This window comes from Onychostruthus taczanowskii, unplaced genomic scaffold (genome assembly GCF_017590055.1).
Source record: "Onychostruthus taczanowskii isolate IOZ18803 unplaced genomic scaffold, ASM1759005v1 scaffold76, whole genome shotgun sequence".
In the NCBI taxonomy this organism is placed as follows: domain Eukaryota; kingdom Metazoa; phylum Chordata; class Aves; order Passeriformes; family Passeridae; genus Onychostruthus; species Onychostruthus taczanowskii.
This window is the reverse complement of record NW_024505450.1, coordinates 3,266,384-3,290,640: the sequence shown is the minus strand read 5'-3', so window position 1 is coordinate 3,290,640 and position 24,257 is coordinate 3,266,384. Positions and strand designations below refer to the sequence as shown.

At 38.6% G+C, this 24,257-nt stretch overlaps 1 protein-coding gene across 3 annotated transcripts in view; it reads right to left on the bottom strand.

Moving 5' to 3' along the window:
- Positions 1–24,257, bottom strand: part of IMMP1L (inner mitochondrial membrane peptidase subunit 1) — a 33,741-nt gene that overhangs the window by 3,098 nt on the left and 6,386 nt on the right. For 2 of the 3 annotated variants that reach the window (XM_041423286.1, XM_041423288.1), the window contains exons 2-5: positions 14,903–15,035; positions 14,052–14,140; positions 13,365–13,491; positions 1,560–1,670 (exon numbers count right to left, since the gene is read on the bottom strand). In XM_041423286.1, coding sequence (XP_041279220.1) covers positions 1,560–1,670; positions 13,365–13,491; positions 14,052–14,140; positions 14,903–15,007 — 432 coding nt within the window. In that variant the 5' untranslated portion in view covers positions 15,008–15,035. Of the gene's footprint in view, positions 1–1,559; positions 1,671–13,364; positions 13,492–14,051; positions 14,141–14,902; positions 15,036–19,653; positions 19,786–24,257 lie in introns of all 3 variants that reach the window. The other variant, XM_041423289.1, reaches the window with a different exon arrangement.

Genomic DNA, 24,257 nt, shown 5'->3' with positions numbered 1-24,257 from the left:
CACTGTCATTAAACAACTGCTGTGGAATCTGGTTAAATTATTTTGATTAAGTATCAAGTGATTGCATATTATTTTTTTTAACAGACAATGTTCTGGAGTCCCTAAAGTAGTGTTTCAATATGAACTATCTGTGTGTGAGTTCCACTCATTGTACAGAGTTTACTTAGGGTTCAGTCCTGTCAGTCACTTCATTAAGTCTTTCAAACACCTTCCTTGTCAGGACACAAGCTGGACACAAAATGTATTGCTGTGGAGAGATACTGTGACTAGTTCTGGCTGTGCATACACACAGGTTCTTCATATATCCAGTATTTCCTAACATTAAAGCAGTAAACAGCAGCAGTTTTTATACCTGTGCATCAGCTAGGAGAAATGTTTTTTTCAGTTCCATTCTCATTAGAGGAGTGTCAGCAGATTATCATCCTTTGTATCTTAGCAGTCAATAATTCAAGCTAAAACTTGGGTCATAAAAATAACCCTGTTGGGAACCAGTGTTTTCCCCTCTGGTGTCCAGGGCAAGCAGACAGCAGGAGAAGGGGCAGAGCCCTGAGTAAACACCAGGGAAGAGCTCGGAGCAAATGTGAGCCAGGAGGAACAGAGGTCACCCAAAATTTGGGTGAGGCTGAGGGAGGCCTGTTGTCTGAGGTTTAGAAAGAAATTACTGCTTGTGCTGAAAGCTGCAAGGGTTTGGGGTTTTTTTTAAGTCCCAAATTGTGTTCATAAATACTGTAAATTAAGGATATAAGGTTTTGTTAAATTGGAAAGATCTAATCTTCCCTGTGCAACACAGGTGTGCTAAATTATGGGTTTGTGGATGTCTTGAAGCACGTGGAGAAAACCTTTTTTATTGTTCTGGATGCACAACTTTAAATCTAGTTTTCTTAAAGCAGATGCATAAGTGTGTAATACACACCCCTATATTTCTTAGATTAAACTTTTTATGGAGAGGAAATTGTGTTATGTTTCTTCTTTTTGGTAAAAGAGTAAATTAGTAATGCAGATAATATTAAAAAAAAGTTCAGTGTGAAATGAAGTTTTAGAATTGTTGAAGCAAAAGGAGAAGAAAGCGTGATCGTTTATACAGTACAATATTCTTTCAAAGCATTTTTTAGTTTAAAAAGCAGCAAGACCAGGCTACATGTGCAAAGTATGTGTGCAAGTCCTGGAGAGAGAATCTTTTCCTTCATTTTGTTCTTTGGACCACAGAGCTACAACAGTGAAAAATCATTTTGCAGAGAGAATCAAAGTAAGGATGAAATGTACATCTGTGCAGCAGGGTGTATGTGTGTACATTTGTGGTTTTATCATGTTTGGATTTGCTTGCAAAACAATTCATTCCATTTTCATAGCAGTGAAAACTGCTCAGTGCTGCTCCAAAGTCCTCCCTCCAAAAACCCCGTCACTATTGATTTATCTTTTTACAGCAGGTGGTGGAGTGTTCATGCTTTCCTTTACATTTGCTTTGGCCAGGCAGCTGGGGAGACAAATTTCAGTACCTAACACCCACTCATTAAAAATGTATTAATGCAACTATTTTTAGATAGCAGAAATTCACATACCTTAAGACAAATGCGTCCTCTTATCAGCCCGTAAGGAACAGGTCCGTAGCACCTGGAATCTGTAGAATTCCTGAGATTATCACCTTCTAACCACACGTGTCCTTTAGGCACCTATAAGCAAGATTGAAATGTAAAAAGAAACCAGAACAGAATGGTGTTAAGCGCAGTCTGCCTTACAGTGTTTTTCCTGATTTCTGTGCTCTGTATTTCATGACTGTGTAATGAACTAAATTTTATTGAGTCTAGTAAGACACACTGGCAGATTTAGAGGGATGAGAAGGATTGCTCCAAAGTATCTGTTCTATCATGTGCTCAAAAACCAATGGTTTGCAACAAAAAACCCAAAATGAAGATGCAAGAGGTTAGACCAATGTGACAGGGTCATTAATTTAATAGACTTCAAAAGAGGTCATTAGGATGTTGACTGAAAATCTGCCCTCCTGTCGCAGTAACAGCATGAACAGGGCAGCCACACACTCATCAACATCCTGGGGCCAGCACCAAGGCTAGACCTGTTAGTAGATTCATGATGAACTAACTGGTAATTGATTGTGACATCAATTACGAATAATCTCATCATTTTATCGGAGTAGGCTTGTCAAAGTTCTAATTAAGATCACAGTTCATTCTATGTGCAGGCAGAATCCACAACACATTATATTGCAATAATGATGATCACAAAACAGCAAATCCCTTTTTATAATTTGAAAATTAATGATGGTGACCTTATACTATATGACAAAGACCTTTCATTGCCCATATATATTATGCATTAACTATATTACATACCACAGATTCATGGCATTCACTGGCTGACTCAATGACAAAATGAGAAATAGCAACATAGCTGTAATAGTTACCTACATGAGAGTATGAAGCTTTCATATGTGAAAAAGTTGCTCCTGCAAGTCTTAAACTAAGATATCTACTTGGAACATACACAATACTATTTTGTAATGTTTTCTTAAAAATTTTTCAGATACAAATAACCTCTTTAAAGTTACCAAATAATAATGATGTTTCTAATTGGGTCTTGTTTCTAAAATTTTAAACCAGGCTGAAAATTTAAATGAAGCAACATACTCTCAATCTAGAGAATATTTAATATGGACTTTAAACTAACATACATTTTTCCAAAACCAAGTATGGACTTAAACATTACTATGAAGTATCTACTTGAAATAATACTACAACCACAATTCAGAGGAAAAACATACGGAAACTAACTAAATAAACAATTTCAAGTGAAACTCAAACTAAGAGTAGCATGAATGTTTTAGAATTGAGCCATGCAGTCTCTAAACAAAATAGTCTGCATAAGAGGGAGTTCATGGGTAACAGATGAAACAAAGTGAAACACCACTCTAGAGTAAAGGCTGGCTGTAAACCAGTAAGAACAAATGCAGGTCCCCCACTGGAGGAAGTTGCAGGTGGTACTTGTAGGTGTCTGGCCAGGTAACACTCCCTGGGAACCTGGGCTTTAACGTGAGGCTCTTGCTTAGCCATGCTGCCACGTGCCTGTCACCAGACCAGCATCCCAGGCTGGCACTCTGCTGCCACAGCCCCTCTGCTGAGCCGTGGCAAATGTGCCACTGTGGATTGAGACACAACAGGTCACTTGGGCAGAATGAAACACACCGCAGAAAGCATCTGTGAGCCTGTCCATCCCTCCCAAGCAGCCCTGTATTGCTGTGGCACCAGGTAAGGTGCTGTGGGTGTGTCAGAGGGCACAAAGCCTGCCCTCAGCATTTCAGTACGGGACCAGCAATGTCTAAGCCCTTTTGAAACCCACTGGTACCATCTCCTGCCACAGGTATAAAGGACTGCCACCTCCTTTGTCTTTAACTGATCCACTGTTTCAGCCAAGCTCCTCTACTGCTTGTTCTCCTAGTCCTTCCAGACAGGAATTCCCTATTCAGCTTGTCTGTCACCTTTGTTGTTTGGAAGGCTGATCAGATTCCTGGCACATGCACCAAAGGGTTTCCTCTGGGAAGGCCAGCTGGTTCCAGCTAGATGACTTTGGCCCTTCTCCTACCAAAGCAGCTTTGCAAACAAAAAAAACCAACCAGAAGTCAATTTATACATTTTAAAAGCTTCTATCTGGAGTCAAACGACCTGTGTAGAATATGCATCTTGTGTTTTTGATAGGTCTCTGTTTGAGCATGTGCTGTCACTGCTGTTCTCCTCAGAGATTCCATGGAGCACAGCCTGTTTAGGATGTCCAGCAGGCTAGTTGGATGTTCGTGGTCACTTAGTTCAGTGGACCCACCCAAAGCACTCTCTGTGTCCACTCACACATGAGTTTTTTTCTTTGTGGAAGTAACAGTACAAGGCAGCACCTGACCTTGCTAGCGCAAACTCCCCAGTCCAGCACCTACTGGAATAACGAGTCAGACACCAAACTGCTGTCCCTGTGACAGACTCCCTCAGCAAACACACAAACAGGACAAGCTGGAATCACTAAGATATGGAAAGCAAAGCCACGCTAACATTTCATGTTGCTGCAAAAGCATCACTTCTTGCAATGTGCTCCTGTTTGCCTGCCAGCTCCCCTTGTGTTGTTCTGGTTCCTCTGCTTTCTCACTTCTCCCAATTCACAGGCAGAATGTGATGCTCATCTTTTACTGTGTAAAATAAAGAACCACTCGTGACTCAAGTATATCCAAAAGCTTTCTAGAACACTTCCCATATTTCCACCAAGCTCCAAAATGACAAAAAATAAAATAAATTGCTTTTGCCTGCAATAGCATAAAACTGCTTCCAGTACTAGGAATAATTATTTGTCTAGACAAGATGTTCACAGTTTGCATTCCAGGCAGAACATTTGCAGTAAAGCGTCCTCCTACATCCTGAAATTCACCACTTAAAGTAATTTTTGCAGCTCTCCCTGGAAGGTATGACTGGGCCCTACACTTCTGAATTTAGCATTAGGAGTACTGTCACAATATGTGATTCATCTAGGGATAATGCACCTTTGTAGAGTGTCTGTCCATCATCTAGGCACTTCAATACAACCTAGAATGAAGTCAAGCAATAAAAATCACAAGAATTACAGGAAAATGTAAAACCAAATACCAGTGACAGGCTATAATCATTAATTTTAAAAAATAAATTACAAAAGTAGTATAAACCCCTTTGAAATAAAGACCAGTGCCAGAATCCTCCTCTGTGCACCCAGCCATGTATATACCACACCACTGATCTCAGTGGGATTAATCACAGGGAATAGTTCACTTGGAGTATCAGAGGCCAGGACCCAATCTGAAACACTGCAAAGCTCTGCAAGCACACTAGTTGGGAATAATATTCACCAAAGAAAAAGAATTTTTAGTATTTTTAGTAAGAATGTATTTTTAGTAAGAATGTATTAATTGCACAGCAATGGGCTGCTGCTGCCAAAAACCCCAAGGCATCAGGAAAGCCACTTGTGTGACAGCTCACAGGGTCGCATTTTGGAATCTACAGGCAGTGGACCTCTTAGAGAAAGTTAACTGCACCCAAGAAGTGCCACTGAAATCACAGTTCCCTCTACACAGAGGGCCAGTGACTGCAAACCCACACTGATGAGGGGTAAAAGCATGCCCTGGGCTGGGCAGCATCTCTGATCTCCCTGCACACAGGCCAGAACTAAAGATGGGAAAGTCTCACACGCCCAGCAGCTGAATTTTCACAGAACATACAATAGTGGGAGTGGGACTCTGCAGAACCAGCAACTCCTGAGCAGTGCAGGCTGCTGTGAAATGCTGCCTCTGACTGTCTGCAGGCACCTCCCTCTGCCTCGGCAGCCCCTGTGGCCCTGCTCTGTGCAGATTATCCGAGGATTTACCTCCCTTGTTCTCAGGCAGAACCGGTTATCTGCGGTGCTGCTTCAAAGTGTGACAATGAAAGACACCATCAGACACAACCCTGCTCCCTCTGCTCTCTCTCCAAGCTCTAGATCAGAAGAACAAGACTATCCTTGGGAACAACTGAGCTGGAAGCAAAAGTTCATTCTCTTTCACCCCAAATAAACATCTTCCACTGCATCAAACTGGCAAAATTTGCAGAGCTGTTGGAGTTTACGCAGTGGCAGAACTGAAGTACAGGGCAGGCATTTGATGCATACTCACCAGCATAAAATATTCATTTACTTAAAGGGGGGGAATCATCAAATAATTATATTATTTTGGTCTCTTTGCATGATGCCAAACTTTTTTAGTTGATTATTCAATTATCTTCAAACCCAAGAGATAAGAACCCTGTGCTGCATTAACTAAAATATTAGGAAACTCATGTATTGCAAATAAAGCCAACAGAAGTAAATTATCTGCCTCAAAAATACCCCCAAACCCAGGTAACTGAAAACAGGCTTCTGTGGTTTGGGGTTTTTGTTTCGAGAGAGCTTTTGCTAGTGATTTTAGGGCACTTACAAACATGAATGTCTTGCAATCTCCAAAAACATCAGCACATACAATCAGCTGGGAGTAGACGTTTGAACTTTTGTAAGGTCACAGGTATTCACATCACCTCCAGCAATATCAAAGTTTCCAACTTAAGAAGAACTTTAAATAATTCCCATCTTTTCAGTTCAGAGGCTTCCTTCTTGAGCTATGATAAGAACTAATCTCAGTGCTGGACAAAAGAATAAAGTCTGCAAGTTCTCATCTATCCCTACTAAGGTCTATTTAAGTGCCTCCCACTTTGGTACAAGCAACAAATGTAATTGCTTCATGGCCTGCGGGTGTTCATTTAACAAAAGGAGCTTTTGTGAATAAACCACAGGTGTTACCTTTCTTGATTAAAGTGAAATATGATGAAAGATTCTACAATATCAAATGACAAATGTACTAAATACTGATTAAATTGCCTTATTTAAGTAAATTGCATCTAGTTAGGATAAAATATACACCATAGAAATGCAGGAGTTTGTTTTATCACTCTGTACTTAAAGTCTCACATAACTACTCCTTAATCCTTTATTTATTAATTCAGAACCAAGACTGAGTAATGCTTAACAAATACTTTTTTTAATGATCAGTTGCTCCAGGCACTGTTTCTGTAGGTTTATCATAAATGTTGTTCATATTAAGGCTGTCATCTGTACAAAACCCAACCACATTAATTAGCTCAATATTTTCAGAATCAAGGTAAGCATTTGTATTTACTTTTTTGTGCTGAAAAAGCTATGAAATGGTAGCAACCACACTGGAACTTAAACAGTATAGCAGATGTTAAATATTTTCTGTGTATCCTTAAAAGGCTGAATTACCTGGAATTTAGTATTTCTTAATAAAACAGAATGAATTTACCTTAAATTTATAAATTTATGAATTTATAAATTAACTTAAATTTATAGGTACTTCCAAAGAGTTTAGCATTTTCCCCTCTACTTGCTGAACAGTTTAAACTGCTTATGAATAAGACATAATGTACTTGACCCAGTTTGTTTAAATGCACATATTAAAAAGAAGACATTATGATGTTGGTCCAGGTTGTTGATGACAGTGAAACACTAATGTGTTTTTATACAGAAATCAAATTCATTGTGATTACATATTTATATTATGAATTCATTCTCTCTATGATGACATTTGTAATTTTAATAGAAGATTTATAAAAAGGTAAGATATGAAGACTTGCCTAAGGTTTGAAATGAAATATTAACCAATATTAAAATCACATAACCTGCAGTGTTAACTCACACACCACAGGGGAACTAAGGAATATTAACTTAGGCTTGAATTTTAAGACATTTTAAGACATTTTTCTCTACCATGCAAGCCCAGCAGTTGGGTGTTGTTCTGTTACAAAAATGTGGGTAAGCTGTTACAGCGACTTGTCAGAGCATTCATTGGTTCTTTCAGTGGTTGGGGTTTCATCATTGCTGCTCCTTCTAAACTTTGTGTTATGTAGGAGTAACTACTGCTGTCCTGAGCTTGACTACATGGAACTTAAAAGGTTTGATCACTACACTCACAGGTTAATAGGAGAGCTTTTCACATCAGAGATGTCGATGGAATCAAGTGAGAAAAATATCTGATTGTCTCAGTACCATTTCTATCTGTTCCAAAAGTTTTCAAGTATGTTAAATAATTCAAACACTTGCATGCATTGTTTACTACCGTAAATATTTAATGCTGAGATCTAGATCATATTGTTAAATACACAGATGTCTATCAGCTGGAAAAGCTATATCTGATTTCTAAAATCTCTAGCTGCAACGCTAAATTTAAATTATGAGCCATCTTTCCTTTTCTAAAACTATTATCAGTTAAAATTAAAACTAACTGGTTTGTGTTTTTAGGCCAAAACTTTCAGGCCCAAATCTCCTAGCTGCATTTAGAAACTCCTGAACAAAAATTCAGATGATGCCTGTTATTTATCAGTCCAGACTCTTACTAGTCTTAGATTTTTGAAGAAAATATTGATTACAAATCCATCAAAGATTACTAAACAGTTTGCAGAGACCTTTGTGACAGCAATAATTAAGAAGGGTTTGATTTTCTTCTCCAGATAACAGGTGATGTAACAGGGTCACCCAAAAGTGTAAGTCTGAGAAGACAAAACCCTGTGGGTGCAGACCCAGCTGGAACTTCCTGGTTCTAGCACTGAACCCATCAACACCACTGGTGAGCCCTGTGCTCACAGATCTGCAGTTCAGCCTGGGAGAGCAGGGGCTGATAAATAATACCATCAGGGCTAAGGAATCCTGTCTGCCAGCTCCCTCAGGAGGGACCTGAATCTCTCCTGCACAGCTGACACACTCAGACTAAAACCTGTGCTCAAAAGCTTTAGTAGAGTCCCAAGTAGTTGGTTTCATCATCCTGAGCAGCTTCCCAGAAGTTATTACTGAACTGTGAGCAGAGGAGAAACAGAATCATAAGATGTGGCTACTTCTGTGCTCCTGAAACTGCAAAGGCATAAAGACCAAGCCACTTGAACAGAAGAAATCCTAGAAATATTGGGAATTAGACTGATAAAATCCTTTGTGTTTCTTTGCCTGTGAACAATTTAGTTTTGACAAATCAGAATTTTGATTTAAAACGACTTCTCAGAAAAGTCAAGGTAAGCATGAGTCATGAATTCTCTGTACTGGCATATAGAGCCATCTGCAAACCAACAAATATGCCAAATTAGCTCTCCTCTCCCACAGACACTCAGCACAGCTGCTGGTTAGAATTATGGCATGACTTTCTCTCAAGCCTCTAGAACACTTAGATCTAAGGAGGAGCAAGAAAATACCTTACTCATTTTCCATATCAGCAACTACTGAAACTTACTCAGTGAACTACTAAACCATGAGTGGAAACATTACGATGCTTAGAGCAAAGGGAAAAGAAGTGGTGTTTTAATTAAGTTTATTTTTAATTGCTATTTAGGATACCTTAAAATGACTATCCAAGAGTACTGAGTGCTCTGAAATATCAAACCACTTTTCAGTGTCTTGCAGGGCGCATTCAAGCCCTGTGATTACAATTCTGTGTGGTTTGCCTTGACATTATGTTACCCACGTCATATTCTTCCTGCATTAGCCAAGAGCTGCTGAAGAGTTAACAGCACTGTGCAAACACAGCGAGGTGCATTATCTTGGGAATTCTGCTGGCTCTGGAGCTCCCACAGGATGAGGAGATGCCATCTCCGTGGCAAGGCTCATTGTGCTGCAGCACAAGGCAAACACTGCCCCAGCAGCCAGGCTGGCAGCATTAGTGGGAGCTGATTGATCACCGGCACGGTGTTGCTGAGATATGGATTTGTATCTCAGCTTTTTATCACCGGGCCTTGCACGAGGCAGTTCCTTATTTACAGACTCTGCCTCTATTAAGTGACATTATTAGGGACTACTTTTGTTTAAGTGCCTCAAAGGCTCAGCATATTGGTGGTTTACGACACACAAGCTGTTTGATTCTGATGGTTTAGCCCTCACTTTTTCACACTGTAAATAGGGCCTGCAGCACAAGAACATATGGTAGGTAAAGAAATTAAAGCTAAATTAAATGGCATTAAAGCAAATTCAAATACAGCAATAAGATACTCAATCTGAATTATAAACCTGTATTAAGACATTTTAAAACAGGAAATAAAAGCCTAAATATGAAAAATAACCTCTCTGCTGTTCTGGTTTTTTTACAAGGACCATTTCAGGGGTTGTGATTAATTTCCTTATTAATCCTCCTTAATCCCTATATAGTTAAATGAATAAAATAGGATATCCCTTAATAAGTGAAACTATTTCTGAATATAACATTAGTTGTTTACCTTTTTAACTTCTGGGTTCATACCACATTGCCTCTGATACAGAAAAAACACATTATGCATTCTTAAATGTTTATTACAGCAAATACACTTGTTCCTACTTACAAATGTACATTTAGCACAAAATCAAAAAAGAACCCTGCAAAACTGCCAGCCTAATGCTCACATTCCATATCAGATATCAAAAAAAGGGAAAACTACCTTTTCCTAACTTTGTAATACTATAGCAGCTTATTCAAAAAAGGGATTTCATTATACTTTCATGTAAATAGGAAGACTTCCCTAATTATTGTTCTACAGATAAACTCCAATCGTATGTACTTAAATTGTAATTTCAGCACATGCCTAATTTATACCACTCAGTTTTATATGTGGCATTAGTTCCATCAGCCTGTAATCCAACTCCATCAAAGACAGGTTTTTGATACAGCTTTAGCTTTAATGCACTCTGACAAAAATAATTTCCTCTTATGATGTATTCCTTCAGTTAAATAGAGCAGCAAGAGTATTTTAACTGCCACTGCTACTGTGCATTTCTACTCAGCTGAAATGCTTCTTTTCAGAACAAGTTATTCATCCTGTGTATGGGGGGTTTTTTTGTTTGTTTCTTTTCATTATAGCTTGGAAGGTTGGTTTGTTGTGTTTGGATTTTTTTTTAATCTACAGGTATCTCCTTGGTTGTTTGCAGCAATAATGTATCTCATCTGTGTAATTTTACAGAGAACAAATTGTAAACAGAGTTCTCCATTCTCCTACCTACATACAAAGGCATCCTGAGAAGTATAATCACGAATGAACCAGCACCTCAGGTAGGATCTGATTTTAGCATTCTCTTAGGCTTCAGGGTAAGAATTGTGTGTGACAATGCTTCTAAGCACAAAAATCCCAAACTTTAATGCTGTAAAATATGCCAACACTACCAATGACACAGTCAATACAGACTAAGCACAATTCCTACTAACATGGCTCAAAGCATTCTCCTTTTAGGGCAAATCTAAAGCAGTGCTTACAGGTCATTTCCCCCTCAGCTGCATGAAGTACATTGTATGGCCATTACTCTGCCATCTCCAGGAACTGGCTAGCTCAGAAAACCTATCCACTAGTTAGCAACCAGCAGCACAGACTGAAGCAGGGGTCTGAGCTGCCTAATTCGGCAATATTGCTGGCATCTGATATTCCCATTTACTGTGTAAGTCTGCAGACACAACAGAAACTTCTCAAAATAGGAGACAAGCCCTCAAGGAAAGCTGAGCAGTTTGCTATAATAAAAACAAAGACTGCTCTGACCTTACACACTTTGGAGTCACAGCATTCACCCACATTCAGATTTCCTGTTTGAAAAAAGGCAGTTAATAGCCAAATATAAAGTGCAGAACTCATTACACTTTCCAGGCTTTGCCTGCATCAGGAGTGGCACCTTCCCTGGCAGACAGAACCCCCCCAGCAGTACTCCTGGCCGTTTGGAACCACAGCCAGGCCTTTCCTCAGCTTGGACAATCTTTTTTTTCAAAAACCCACCTCAGGCAAGTATCAACAAAGCAGCCAGTTCTCTGTACATCTGCTGCCATTATTTGCTGTGAGGAATTCTGTGTTTGAGCTAAAAGTGCATAGCAGTGATTCACTAAAAGAAGGAATTTGATGAGGCAATTGCCTAAACATAAATACATATCACGTTTCCCCTCCCCAACAATTTACTTAGTGAGTAATCCAGCCTCAGTTATGAACATAAAGTACAGATATCCACACTGAGAATTTACTCTTCTGTAAAGGAAGTGTCTCCTGAACAGATGGAAGGACCTACCTCTTTACCAAGCACTAAAGGTAGCAGGAAAACAGGTATCAGGCACAAGAGCACTTCCATTTAGATAACTTCTCCTCCTAGATACAACTTATGGTGTAAAAATTAAAAAAGCTTGTCACCTCTCTGTATTTCCTTAGCCTTTATGAAAACAGGAAAGGTACTCTGCATTCCCCATCTGCTATTTCTCCTCATGTTTTGGATTAGAATTGGAGACAAGAAATCCTGCACTAGGGCAGAAATTGTTCTGCTGAAAATTCACTTGGTCACTTCAGTGTTTCCAGAAAAGCTGACATCCTGTTTTAAGTACAAATCTTTCCTGAACTTCCTTCTCAAGATTAAGACAAGTGAGGAAAAAGATGCTCAGAGAAATTCAGTTTGTGTCTTCTGTCAGTGTACACAGAATTCAGGTTGTTCTCCTCTGGGAAATGTGCATTCCATCACAATTATGAGCTCCACCAGAGCTAGAGGATTCCTTTAACTTGGTGAGAAAGGTGGGTTTATGTTCTTTGGGAGTTTTGGTAGGTTTTTCCTTGGTTAAATGGTTAACACAAAATGATTTGTGGAAAAACTAAATGTTTTGTCCTCCCCTTCAAAATGCAACAGAGAATGAGCTCCTTCTGTATGCTCACAAGTGAGCAAAGTATAAAAACAGCAGCTCAGTGGCACTGGCATTACAGCAGAAGTGCGGATTAGAGGCAGGTGCCCAAGGTGTCTCGCCTCAACACTGGAGTGAAAGAACAAATCCAAACCCACAGAGCAGGGTATAACTCATGTGCTTACTTCCTGGTGCTAAACAAGAATTTTTGCTTTAAGTAAAGACAAACTCCACTTCAGCTGCTCAATACAAATGAAGCAATGGTAGCTGGAGGCTCCCTGGTGAAGGTGGCTGCCTTTATGGAAGCCAAATTCTTACAGGATTTCTGTGTCACACACTGTAGCTGCCTGTAAGGACTGTTCCATAAAATTCTCCACCTTCTCAGCACAGGGCTTTGCCCACATGCCCATTCTTCTTATTCTGAGGATGGAGTGGATATGAAAGGGCAAAATCACAGCTTTGTTTTAAGATTCAGAACACCTGGGAATAGCTGATGGTTCCACAAGTGCTGAATACAGGTACCAGTTAAACGCACTGCTGGGACAAGAGAAAACCTACATTTTTCTGTGATCATCATTCCTGAGGATTTTTCTCATGATAGCCTAAAAAGTAGTTGCTAAAAACATTTTGTCACTGATCTTCCCAAACTCCTGTGAAGTCTATCTGCATAAGGACAAATGAACATTGAGACTGATTTTCCCTTTTGATTGCATCACCTGACATTTTGGCCGAGTTACCATACTGAGGAACATGAAAATATTGCTACATTGAAATAGAGCTACACTAAAGTATAATTTTGTAAGGAAAATCTGCAAAGCTATTGAAGAGTCAAATATTCACTTCTTAGCGTTTAAAATACAGGAACAGTTTTGCCTGAACACCAAGCACCTGCATCTGTCTTTTGCACTTTATACAGAGAATTTCAGAGTATTCTTCCAAAAGGCACAGCAGAAATATTATCTGTCTACAGTTCCTACAGAAACAAAAGGCAGAAAAAGACAGCCTGGCATACACAGTCTAAAAATACAACTTGTTACTGTACATATTCAATAATAATTATTTATTCATGTCATAATTTATTATTTATTACGATCCTCAAATATTGCAAAACCTTTACAGACAATCAGGGCTACTTAAGTAATCATTAATTTACATAGGAAGAAACTCTAATACTTACATAGCTGTGACTCTTAAGGAAATCTGAAGGGTTGCTTGTGCAGACTTTATCCCCTTCCAAGCCAATTACTCTTTTACAGATATTTGATTTGGGGTCATTTGGGCTTTTCACAATTACAATATCTCCTCTGAGAGGAAAAAAACAAAAACAAACAGAAGAATTCTAATTACAAACTATTTCGCTAAGTACATGAGCATCCATGTATCTACTCCAAAAATATTCACACATATTAAAGACAGTCCATTGTGCTGAAAATTCTTGCGTACAATTTTGGCTTCTTCAGTTTTACTCAGGTGTAATTTCACAGAGTTTTAAAACTGTTATTGAGATCATTTGTGTAACATTTAAGACTACAACCTGAGACCAGTAATGCCCATAGCTGGTTTTCAAGACCAAACTGCTTAGAGAAGTTACATTCACTCAGTAGAATCATTCAGGGGGAGGAAAAAAAGGATTTTTTTCTATTATTTGGACAAAGGTGTGATAGCGACAACAGACTAAACCCAAACTGAATTTTGACAAGTTGTTCATTGGGCTGTTTGTGCTGGTAATTTTAAGATCCTTTAGACACAATGAAAAATTACAAGTTAGAAGCAGAAAAGTACACTAAAAATAAAGGGCAGAATGTGATTATTGACAAGCCCTGGCAAAGGGAATGCCAGATGTGCTCTCAAGAGAGCAGCGTACTTTCGAATGCAGTAAAAGTGGCGGCTGAGGTTCTCTGAAAAGACAACATCAGAGTTCTGAATGGTTGGTTCCATGGAAGGTCCAGAACACTGCAAATGAAAAAGAAAGGAGAAAAAAATTACTATTTCAAACCACTTCTACCTAAGATAAACTTATAGTCAAATGATATGGTAATAAATTAGAAAAGGTGGAATGTAGAGAACTAAAACTGAGCTCCTGCAAGGAATGTGTGATGCATTTAATAGCTGAGGGGAGCCTACAGAGCATCTCTAACTGCTACAGCTCCATATTTCCTTGGGATTGGTCCTGAACTGCATCAGGTGCTACAGGCTCTTATGCACTCCTTTCAGCACTGCATCTCCAGGAAATTTTTAGGAGCAGTGCTCAAAGCCCTACCAGCTTACCCCTTTCTCTGCTCTGTGACACAGAATCATCACAGAAGCTGCAAGAGCAGCTCACAGCCAAACTCCCCCATGCCCAACAGCAGTATCTGCAAGGTTAAGGACCTGGGGAGGAGGGGCAGGAGCATAAAACACTCAGAAACTTGGCCAGAGTGTGAAACAAAGGCATTTCCTGTCACTGACTCCAGTGATTTTTTTAAAGGATGGACTCTGTGCAAAAGGCTTAATCAGTTTCCCATTTACTTCAGTGATGCCTCAAGCAATAACACATCAGAAAATGTGAATGACTAAAGCACAAAGAACTTTCACAAAGGCCGGACCTGCTTCCCATAAATTGTGTTAAATGCTTCAAAGAAAATTAAGAAACCTGAAATATTGACATCGCATCGTCACATAGAAAAATTATTACAGTTTGATCTCCTTTTAAATGTCATGAAAATGAAGAGTTACCACAACAATTCCTCCAAGGTACTCAAAGGCACAGTGTGCTATGCAGCCATATTGCACCGTGTACCCCAGAAATCGGAAGGTTTTTCCTAGGGCATTGCGAAGCATCCTACAGTGCGATGGTGCCCAGCTGGCTCTACAGCAAAACAGAAGAGGATCATTCATTGGAGAGCAAGCAATCCAACATTTACAAACCCATCTTTTGTGTGTAGCAGGTGGACAAGATTAAAAACACCCAACAGTGTAATGATACTAACAAATAATCAGACAGACCTGAAGAGGTGCATAGAGAAATAAGGCATCAGGTTTTTCTGTTCTCACTGCAGCACAGTGCTATAACTTCTGCAGCTGTAAACATTTCCTGACCCCCCTCCCCAAATATTCAAGTCCAACTCTGATTAGAAGATCCAATTCCTGCAATGCTAATCTAAATAAAATGTTTCCTTATCACAATTTGGTGGTTACACTTAAGGAAGTGGAAAACAGATCTAACAAAGTAACTGAAGCAAAAAAGTCTACATTCTGCAAAATAGCTGCTCCCCTTAAACTCAGTGTTGCCTTCTCATAACTAAAACCACTGCAAGATTTCCCTCTTTTACTAAGATGGGTCACTAGAGTTTGCTGAGCAAATACAGTATGTTGAAAAGAAAAAAAAAAGGAAAAACGCTGTGTAAACATGCCCACTTCAAAATGAAATAATCTTCTTCTACATTTCACAAATTAAAGACAGGAATTTTAAAGTGCACAGCTTTATTGTCACAACTCTGACTAGAATTTAGTGGGAGTTCTGCCTGACTACATTCAAAAGACAACATTATTGGGAGTAAACACTCTCTAACAAGTTAATTTCCTTGTTCCAAAAGAGACCATACTTTTTTTATCTACACAAACTTCTCTGGACTAAAACAACTTAAACCAAGCTGTGATTCATCATTCACTGTCTGACCATTTTCACAGTAATGTCCTGAAATACAGTGGCAAACAGAATTGTGTCAGGGAGATGCAGCACCCAGCACGCTGCAGGACACTGCAGGAACTGGAACAGCTCCCCCGGAAGGGGGAATGCACTTTCAGCAGAATCCATTCTGGTGAGGCACAGAAGTGGTTGGCTCCTCTCAATTCAGTGCCCCAACCAATGCCTTACTCAGGTCAGACACACTGAGAGCCCAGAACTGTGACACAGGTCACAAAAGGAAGGTGGAGGCACAGCAGATGAATCTGAGTTGCAGAAGTAGGTGAATGCACAACTACGTTTTGAGAGAAGTCCGTCATCAATCCTTCTTAACAGCACTTGCTAGGAAGGAGCCTCATATTGATTCACTTTCAGGGAGAAAGAATAATAGTGCAGAAGCATCCTCTATTTTTCTCCATGCTATTCAGAAACCTTATATTAACATATTAAGATAGTAGAGAATTTAGGCACCTGTGGGTACTGCAGGTAAAAAGGCATTTACAAATAATGCATTACAATACCCAGAGTCCACAGATCAAACTGGGACAAATAAACAGTAACAACATCGAGAGAACGTGCAAGCCTCCCATGTCAACAGCTATCAAGTTGTAACTAAAATATTTCTATTATGAAACGCCAAACAACTGCTATACATGTCAGAAAACAAGTTTCAAAGTGATTGCAAGCCATTTCCTTTTGGGCTTTGGGTGACACAAACAAGGATAGCTACCCTGGACACATTTCCCTGGGATGCTAGTGTGTAGATTTGGGAGCTACTCAGGGAAACCCAGGACTCAGAGTGAGCTTTGCTTGCTACCAGAGCTGCCATGGAAAAAAAACCTAACCACAAGGACAGACCATGAGTGAAGAGCTCTCAAATTTTGTTCCCAGTTTCCTTAAAATAAATTCTTAACTCCCAAGACATAGATTTAACCAACCTCTTCTTACAAATTTAGTAATAAGGATTTTTTTTAAATGCTCAAGCTTATCAGATTTTATGATAATGATCAAATAATTCTTAGCTTTACACAAAAGCTTTTGAGTGCTACTCAAGAAAGTAATTTCAAATGAAGACACATATATATCTGGATTATACAGTCTGACCTGGCAAGGTACCTCCTGAGGATGGGAGGGTGTTTTAAATGTTAAGGCTCATCTTTAGACATCTAATATTCATTCCAAAGAACTAAAATCTTAAAAGTTTCCATGTCATTTTAAGTAATAACTTCTAGTTAAATAACTGGTTGTAGCAAGTCCAATAAAAAAAAACCAGACCAAATTAGTTTATTAAAAAAAAAAAAAAAAAAACAAAACCACACAGAAATAATTAACTTCAGCATCATTAAAATATAATTGTTAAAAAGTATAATTGTTGAAATAGAATTGTTTCCTCTGAAAACTTCGTATCATTACATTTTTGAAACAATGCCATACTGTTGATCACAAGAAAGTAAACAGCTGAACAGTTTTCCACCTGACAATTTTAATACAAACTACCATCAGCAGGCACCTCCACCAGATCAAACATAAGACCATTAAGCACAATAAAACAAATTATTTAAGTCACAGGCCCCTTGAAAACTGAATGGCTCTGTACTATAAACATCCTTATTGCAGAACTAATGGCCTAAAACCTGTTGTAATTACTTCCAGGTACTACCTACTATCATACAGCAGGTAGCTGAAAAATTTCTACTGAAATCAACATTGGTTAAAAAAGGTCACACATCCATATTTATCACAGAGAACACAATCTCATTATCTTACCACAACTGTAAAGTTGTAAAATACACAGCAAATAAAATGTAAAATGTAATTACTAGTATCTTCTGTTCCCTTTTCCTTCCACAGCCTGTGCTTTCATCACTCGGTTTTTGTTTGTTTGTTTATAAAATTAATCACAGCTAGCAGGGTAGAAATCACTTTGAGCCTCATGAATGACATCCAAGAGATGGGAAAGGATTAGTTCTCAGTTGCTGCCAGTTATAGCGCCAGGTGGCTTTTTCTGCAGCGAAGGTGTTACCGATAATCCCATTACATTGGTACTAAATCTTGCAGACATCAAAATTATCACCAAGGTTCCTTTTCATCCCATCCTTTCCAAATGACTGGAAGTCGCTTCACCTGAAAGAAGTCAAATCCACATGCAGCTGCTGTTTTAGCAGCCAGCGGACTCCCTGAGAATGCCAATTGTGATCCAATTTCGCTGTGCTGGTGGCCCCCTATTCCCTGTCCAATAATACATCTGTTAAAAAATCCTACAGCTACAAATCAAGTTTAATCCTACCAGGGACCTCATGTTGGTCTTGTCTTCCAAAAAGGCAGCAGGTTTTGCCGTCTATCTCTGCTAGTGTCTGGGGAATACTCTTTAAATCCCAGCTCTACTTAGAAGAATAAGCTAAGGATCACAAAACATGACCTCAAAAACCCTGATATGACTATATTCTGACCCAGAGGCATTCATTCTAGGTGAAGATTAGAACTTTGCATAATAAGATTACACAGCAAGTGAATGATATCAAGGGACTATCCATATGCAGCCGCCTGGTTTTCTATAGACAGCCTGTGCTCTGCAATATGCAGTGCAGACGAAACAGAGCTTGGGCTTTCTAGCTGAAATAAAATAGATTCACATAAATTAGTTGGCCATTTCCAGATTCCTAAATCCCCTATTACATCTTTTATTGACAGCTCCTGTGAGGATAGCACAAATGGTATTCTCTTTGTACTCCTTGCTTCTGTAGAGCTCGCACTCTGAGGGAAATGTACAGAGGTTGTCTAGAAATTAACATCTTGTTTGCTGTAATCTTGGATTACAATCATTGTGTACATAATAAAATTAGAAAATCAATGAGCAGATTTATCATTTCCAGAAAACCAGGAATTTTTAAATACAGAAATTTTTAAATACAGGAAAATCAAAGTTGCAGGCACTGAAGGTGTGACTAAACAAATCACTGCATTTGGCACTAAATAGATTTTTCACTTTCATAAGACATTTCTGGTCACATTTGCTTTATATAATGTTTCCCAATTCTGGAATTTCATGGAATTCGTAGTGAGAGATTATCAGTTTTTCCTTCCATAACAGAAACTCTTCTAACATTCTCTACTTCTAACCAGACACCTTTCTCTACACATAACTTGCACCATCTCTTTCCCATAGAATTACCCTGAGATTACTTTAAAAAACAATCCAAAAACCCAAACCAAAGAAAAAACTGCACGCTGACTAGGCCAGTTAAATATTTATGTTTGAGCTGTTATTTATATTAAACTATTATTTTAAAACTTCTGCATGAAACTGATGTCACACGTGTAGAAGAGCGAAGGGTGTGTAACTTCTTTTTGGACACTTCCCATATTAGATACACAATATGCTTTAAATATATATACAAATATACAAAATGCTTTAAATATTCTAATTTCAATCTGAGTATTCTGAATATCTAAAGCAAAATAAAGAACAATTTTCAAAAGGTCCCTCTGTGATGGAGATCAGAAGAATTGCTTTTTATTTCCAGCTGTTGCTTTACTCTGGGAGAAACACTGGACTTGGTCTGGCAAATGTGAGCAAGCTTGGTGATATTCTGGAAGAGATTGCTTTTTTACACATTATCTCTACTAGGCACTGGCAGTTTGTCTCCAACAAGAGCTCCTTCAGCTGCTGATGTCAAGCTGACAAGGAGTTTAATCCTGTAAACATAACACAATTGGCTGGTGTTAAATAACCAGAGACTACCGACAAGAATGAGCAATTTCCCAACACAGATTTCAGGTAGTTCTCACTGGTTCTATTTACCTTTGGGAAGCAGCTCCTAACACTTGCACAACCCTGAATAAAACGCTGTTTTAATGGCCAGATGCATTCCAAAGCTTGTCCTCCTCCGCAGCTCCATTCACTCCTCTTTGCTGAACAGCGAAATCCAGACAGCTGAGCAAAGACATGGTCATACATGGGCCTCTGAGGGATGCCAAAATATTCACTTTACAGTCTTCTGCAACAAGGTCAAAGTCAGGACAAACACCAAAGGTCTGGCAGACACCATAGTCACGTTCCTGGTAACTGAGAAAAACGGGCTGTGCCTATGTCACAATGGTCAAATAACAACACGTGTTTATCTTCAATTTCAATACATTCACTTCCTTCAGACACAGACACATCAACACTGAAAATTCATTTCAATTTAGTAAGACAAAGAGTTACAAGCCTAATTCTCACATCAGGCACTAAAAATCTACAACCCTACAGAACATGAAGTTGCCCACGGCTCACATGTCCTCTGCACTTCCCAGCTGACACAGCTTGTGGAAATACGATTTTGGAAATACTACTCAAAGCAGTGAAGGGAAGAGGGATAAATAACTCCCCTGTGCACTGAGAACTAAAAAGGCTGTTTACTTAAAATATTCTGTCATTACAAAGAGGATGGTTTGCTGGTAAAAAAACAGCAAATCCAACAAAAACACCACAAACAAAAACCTAAACCCCCTTCACATTTCAGCACACCATCAGCAAGACTATTTAGAAAAAACACAGTTGTCTCCATCTTATTATCAGCGTTGGTCTCAGAGAGAATGCCATCATTGAAGAGTGCTCCACAGTAGTTTAAAAGACAGAAGTCACAAAGTATCAAGTCTTTACACAAATAGCAAATCAAACAAATAAACAAACCATTAAACATATGAAAAATACAAAAGCAAAAAACAAGATCAATTTTAGCACTGTCAGAAAATAGCAGTGAAGAATCCTTCTGCATGTTTATCAATACTCCCCAGTTATGAGCATCACCTTCTAATGAAATAGCTTATGCACACTCTGCATTAAAAAAATGTGTTAAAACAGGAGAAAGGCAACACAGTCAAACAAGAGAGTCCTCAATATTTACATTTTCAAGTTACCTGAATAGAAGAAAAATGTAAATCAAGTGCTTATCACTGCTGTTATTCTGCAAAAATATTGACCACTTTCCCAAACTGCTTTTTAGTTACAATGTTCTAAATACACACATGTACATGGACTCAAGGACTTGTTTTCAGAGCAAAACGGTACTTCAGGAGAGTTTATGAAGTAAAACAATAACTATAATCAGTATTTCTGCTCATTGCTCAATAAAATTTAATAGTTATTTCTGAGCTGTTTTACGTGTAAAACACAAGTTCTGTAAGGTCTTCTCCACTTAGAGATACAAGTATAAAAAAGTTCCAAACATCAATAGATGAGTGCAATGATATTCAGTCTAAGTTAATCCCCAGACATCCAAATCCATGAATAAAAATTCATCAGTTTTAAATACACTGAGCCTATTAAGCAAGAACAAAAGCATATGCACAAAAGAGCTTTTAATATATTTCAAAGCCCACAAGAGCCACGGTCTCATTAAAATTATAAATTACACAAACATGGAATAAAGATTCAAACTGCAGTGCAGCTAAGCAGATTACAGCAAACCCCGCGTTCCATATGATAACACACCATGGCCCTCCCAGATGGGGGCTTGGAACAAAAAGGCCATCACTGCAGCTAGGGAAAACCTCCTTGTGATCTCTGCTTTCTGTTCAGCAGATGACAGCCAAATAATATGTTGATTATTCTGTTTGTGCTGCTAAGCTTGTAAGATGGAATAAAAGCGATATGATCTATTGTGAACTCCATGCTAATGTGTTGCTCCACTCATAAATAATATACTTGAATTTATTCTGAAACTATCTTTTTATCTGACTTCCAGGTTTTAAATGCATGAACTAAAATAGAAAGCTAGCATAAGCTATTATTTAATTTGATGGTTTAAAATAAAAGATACAGCTGACACAATAATAAATGTGAAAACTGACTACTTAGTGAATCAAATAAGTAGAGGTGCCTTTCTCCAATTTAGCAAATGATCCTAAGCTGAGGTGCTGAGCACGCTCTAGCCCCACAAACTGCACCCTCACTGATACCAAACACATCACCAAGCATAGCCTGCATGGTTCATTTTACCACACACATCCCCCCCAAAGAGGACACAAGTACTTGTGAAACAGAAAAGCGGTACAGAAACAAGCACAGTATAATTTCATTAGTACTGCCTCCCTGAATTGCATTCTTTAAAACTATTTAGGGTTTTAGTAAGTGCTAAGATTTCATTTCATCTACATTTGCTCATCTGGTTTGTTCCAAAAGTATGGAACATGGCTTGCCCTTTCTTCCATAATACATTGCTTTTCTAAAAGGAAAATCAGTGACTGTCGTACAGCTCCTTTCACAGACACTTTGTGCATGCTAAGAAAATTAATGATACTCCTACAACTTAATGTTTGTGAATTTCAGTTCTGTGCCAGAAATGTTAAAAATTCTATGAAAAAATCATTGTGGCTTGGCAATAGCATGAGAACACCAAGATCAATGCTTCACACTTCTTGGACCAATGGAAGCACAATCGAGAAAAGGTGGGAGCATGAGGCTCCAAGAATGTGTGAGCCTCACAACAGTTTTCACAGAAATATAAGAGCAGGGTGCAAAAAAAAAAAAAAAAAAAGCTCCATTACCTTTCTCCCTCTGCTAGGGACACAGTCACAGCTGTAAATCAGAGAAATATTGAAAACATGCCTGCTGAAGAGACACAGGTATTCTAATAAACCCTGGGGCTAAAACTTCAGATTAATTACCCCCTCACTGCAATGAAATAAGACATTCTGTTCTTTACACACAAAACCAAGACAGAACTTTGAAACAACAAGTGAAACTCACATTTCCAGCAGCACCCACAACTGAATTAAACTTACAATTAATTTTCAAGATTATTGTTCTGCAGGTTTCAGTAATATTGTGTGTCCCACTTGCAATACACTGAGTTATTCTGCAGTAACCACTTAGAGGATTGTTATTTCTAGAACCTTGATAACATTTTGGCTTCCCTCAATCTGTTTCAATATCTACAGTTTTAAATGTTGATTCATTTTCATTCCTTTTACATATATTATCTCACACAAAATGCAATTCAGTACAAGGGGGGGTGAAATTGGAAAAAATGTCAGCCCTGCTCCCAGATAGATGCTCCTGAAATGGGGTTCACACAAAGAACTTTTGGTATGGAATTGGCAGGCTCAGTGTAGGAAATGGAAGCTGAATCCACTGAGATAAAGAATAATGATGATTTGCTAAAATACAGCCTGGCTACAAAAAAAGGCCAGACATTCATTATTTTATTTTATTATTTCACCAAAACATTATTTCAAATTTGAAACAATTTAAATTTCCCTAAGTAGACAGCTGTGAATCTGGCTTTACAACGAGTTTTACTACATTGCTTGCTTGTCTTACATCCAACTTTATAATGCACACTGAAAAAATCTCAATTTTACTTCCTGACTACTTAAAGGCCAAAATTTTCTTCGTCTGCCCCTCAGTGACCGAATTAGTTTACCATTCCAGTCAGATTTTTTGAAGAGCAAGCAATACACATCAGTGCAGAATTATTTACTGCAGCACACCCTGGTCCATGCCCCACTCTGTCGATGGCCAGAGTGCTGTGAAAGTCAGTGGGAGCTGAAAAATCAAGCTGGCATTCTTGTCTGGAATATCTATGGGAGACAATAACCAGAAAACATCATTGGCCAGCACACTAGAAACCTGAGGTTCCTTCCATGTTTGTGGGTCTCACCAGGAAGTATGAGAAATACAAGGAAAATAATCTCCATTAAATACAGCACTAATCTGTATGATGCACTAAATTAAACTCACAATTCACTTTCAAGATTATTATTCTACAGGTTTCAGTAATATAATACTGTACAGTTCTGAAATTACAGAAACATAAAGTAACTTTTAAAATAATTTCTTGTCTTCAGCACATACTTTAACTCACGTCTCTTGATTTATTTCTATTTTGAAAGAGCTGTTTAAATGGGACACAGGTTTAAATTTCTTTCCTGTTGCTCAGGATACCCACAAGGATGAATTTAGGTAACATCCAGAGGCTTTCTGAATAAGATATTATGTTTTATATAATATCATACAACTGGCAAGTCCTAAACAATCCAAATACTTCTTTCATTTGCCACAGACTGACTCAATAAGCAGTCTTTAAGCTTTTTCACACTGAAAAAAAAAAAACCAGGTCTTTTGGTGTCAGAGCTTCCAGGATTAAACATTCTTTCCAGTTGTTGGCTCATAGCCTGAAGATCCTGCACTTTCAAACTTATCCCATTCTAGCTAGTTCAAAGATCAGGAAAATGAAGCCATCTTCTTTGCAGCCATAATCCACGACCCATGCTGTTAGATACTTAAGAACATCTCAAAAGCAAACTACCTTGTTTCAGCTGCCAGCAGGAGCTCAGCAGGGCGTGGCTCACATGACTGCAAGCCCAGCCTGGTCAGGTGACTCGCTGGCTAATCTGATTTGGTGCCTATAAAACTTTAAT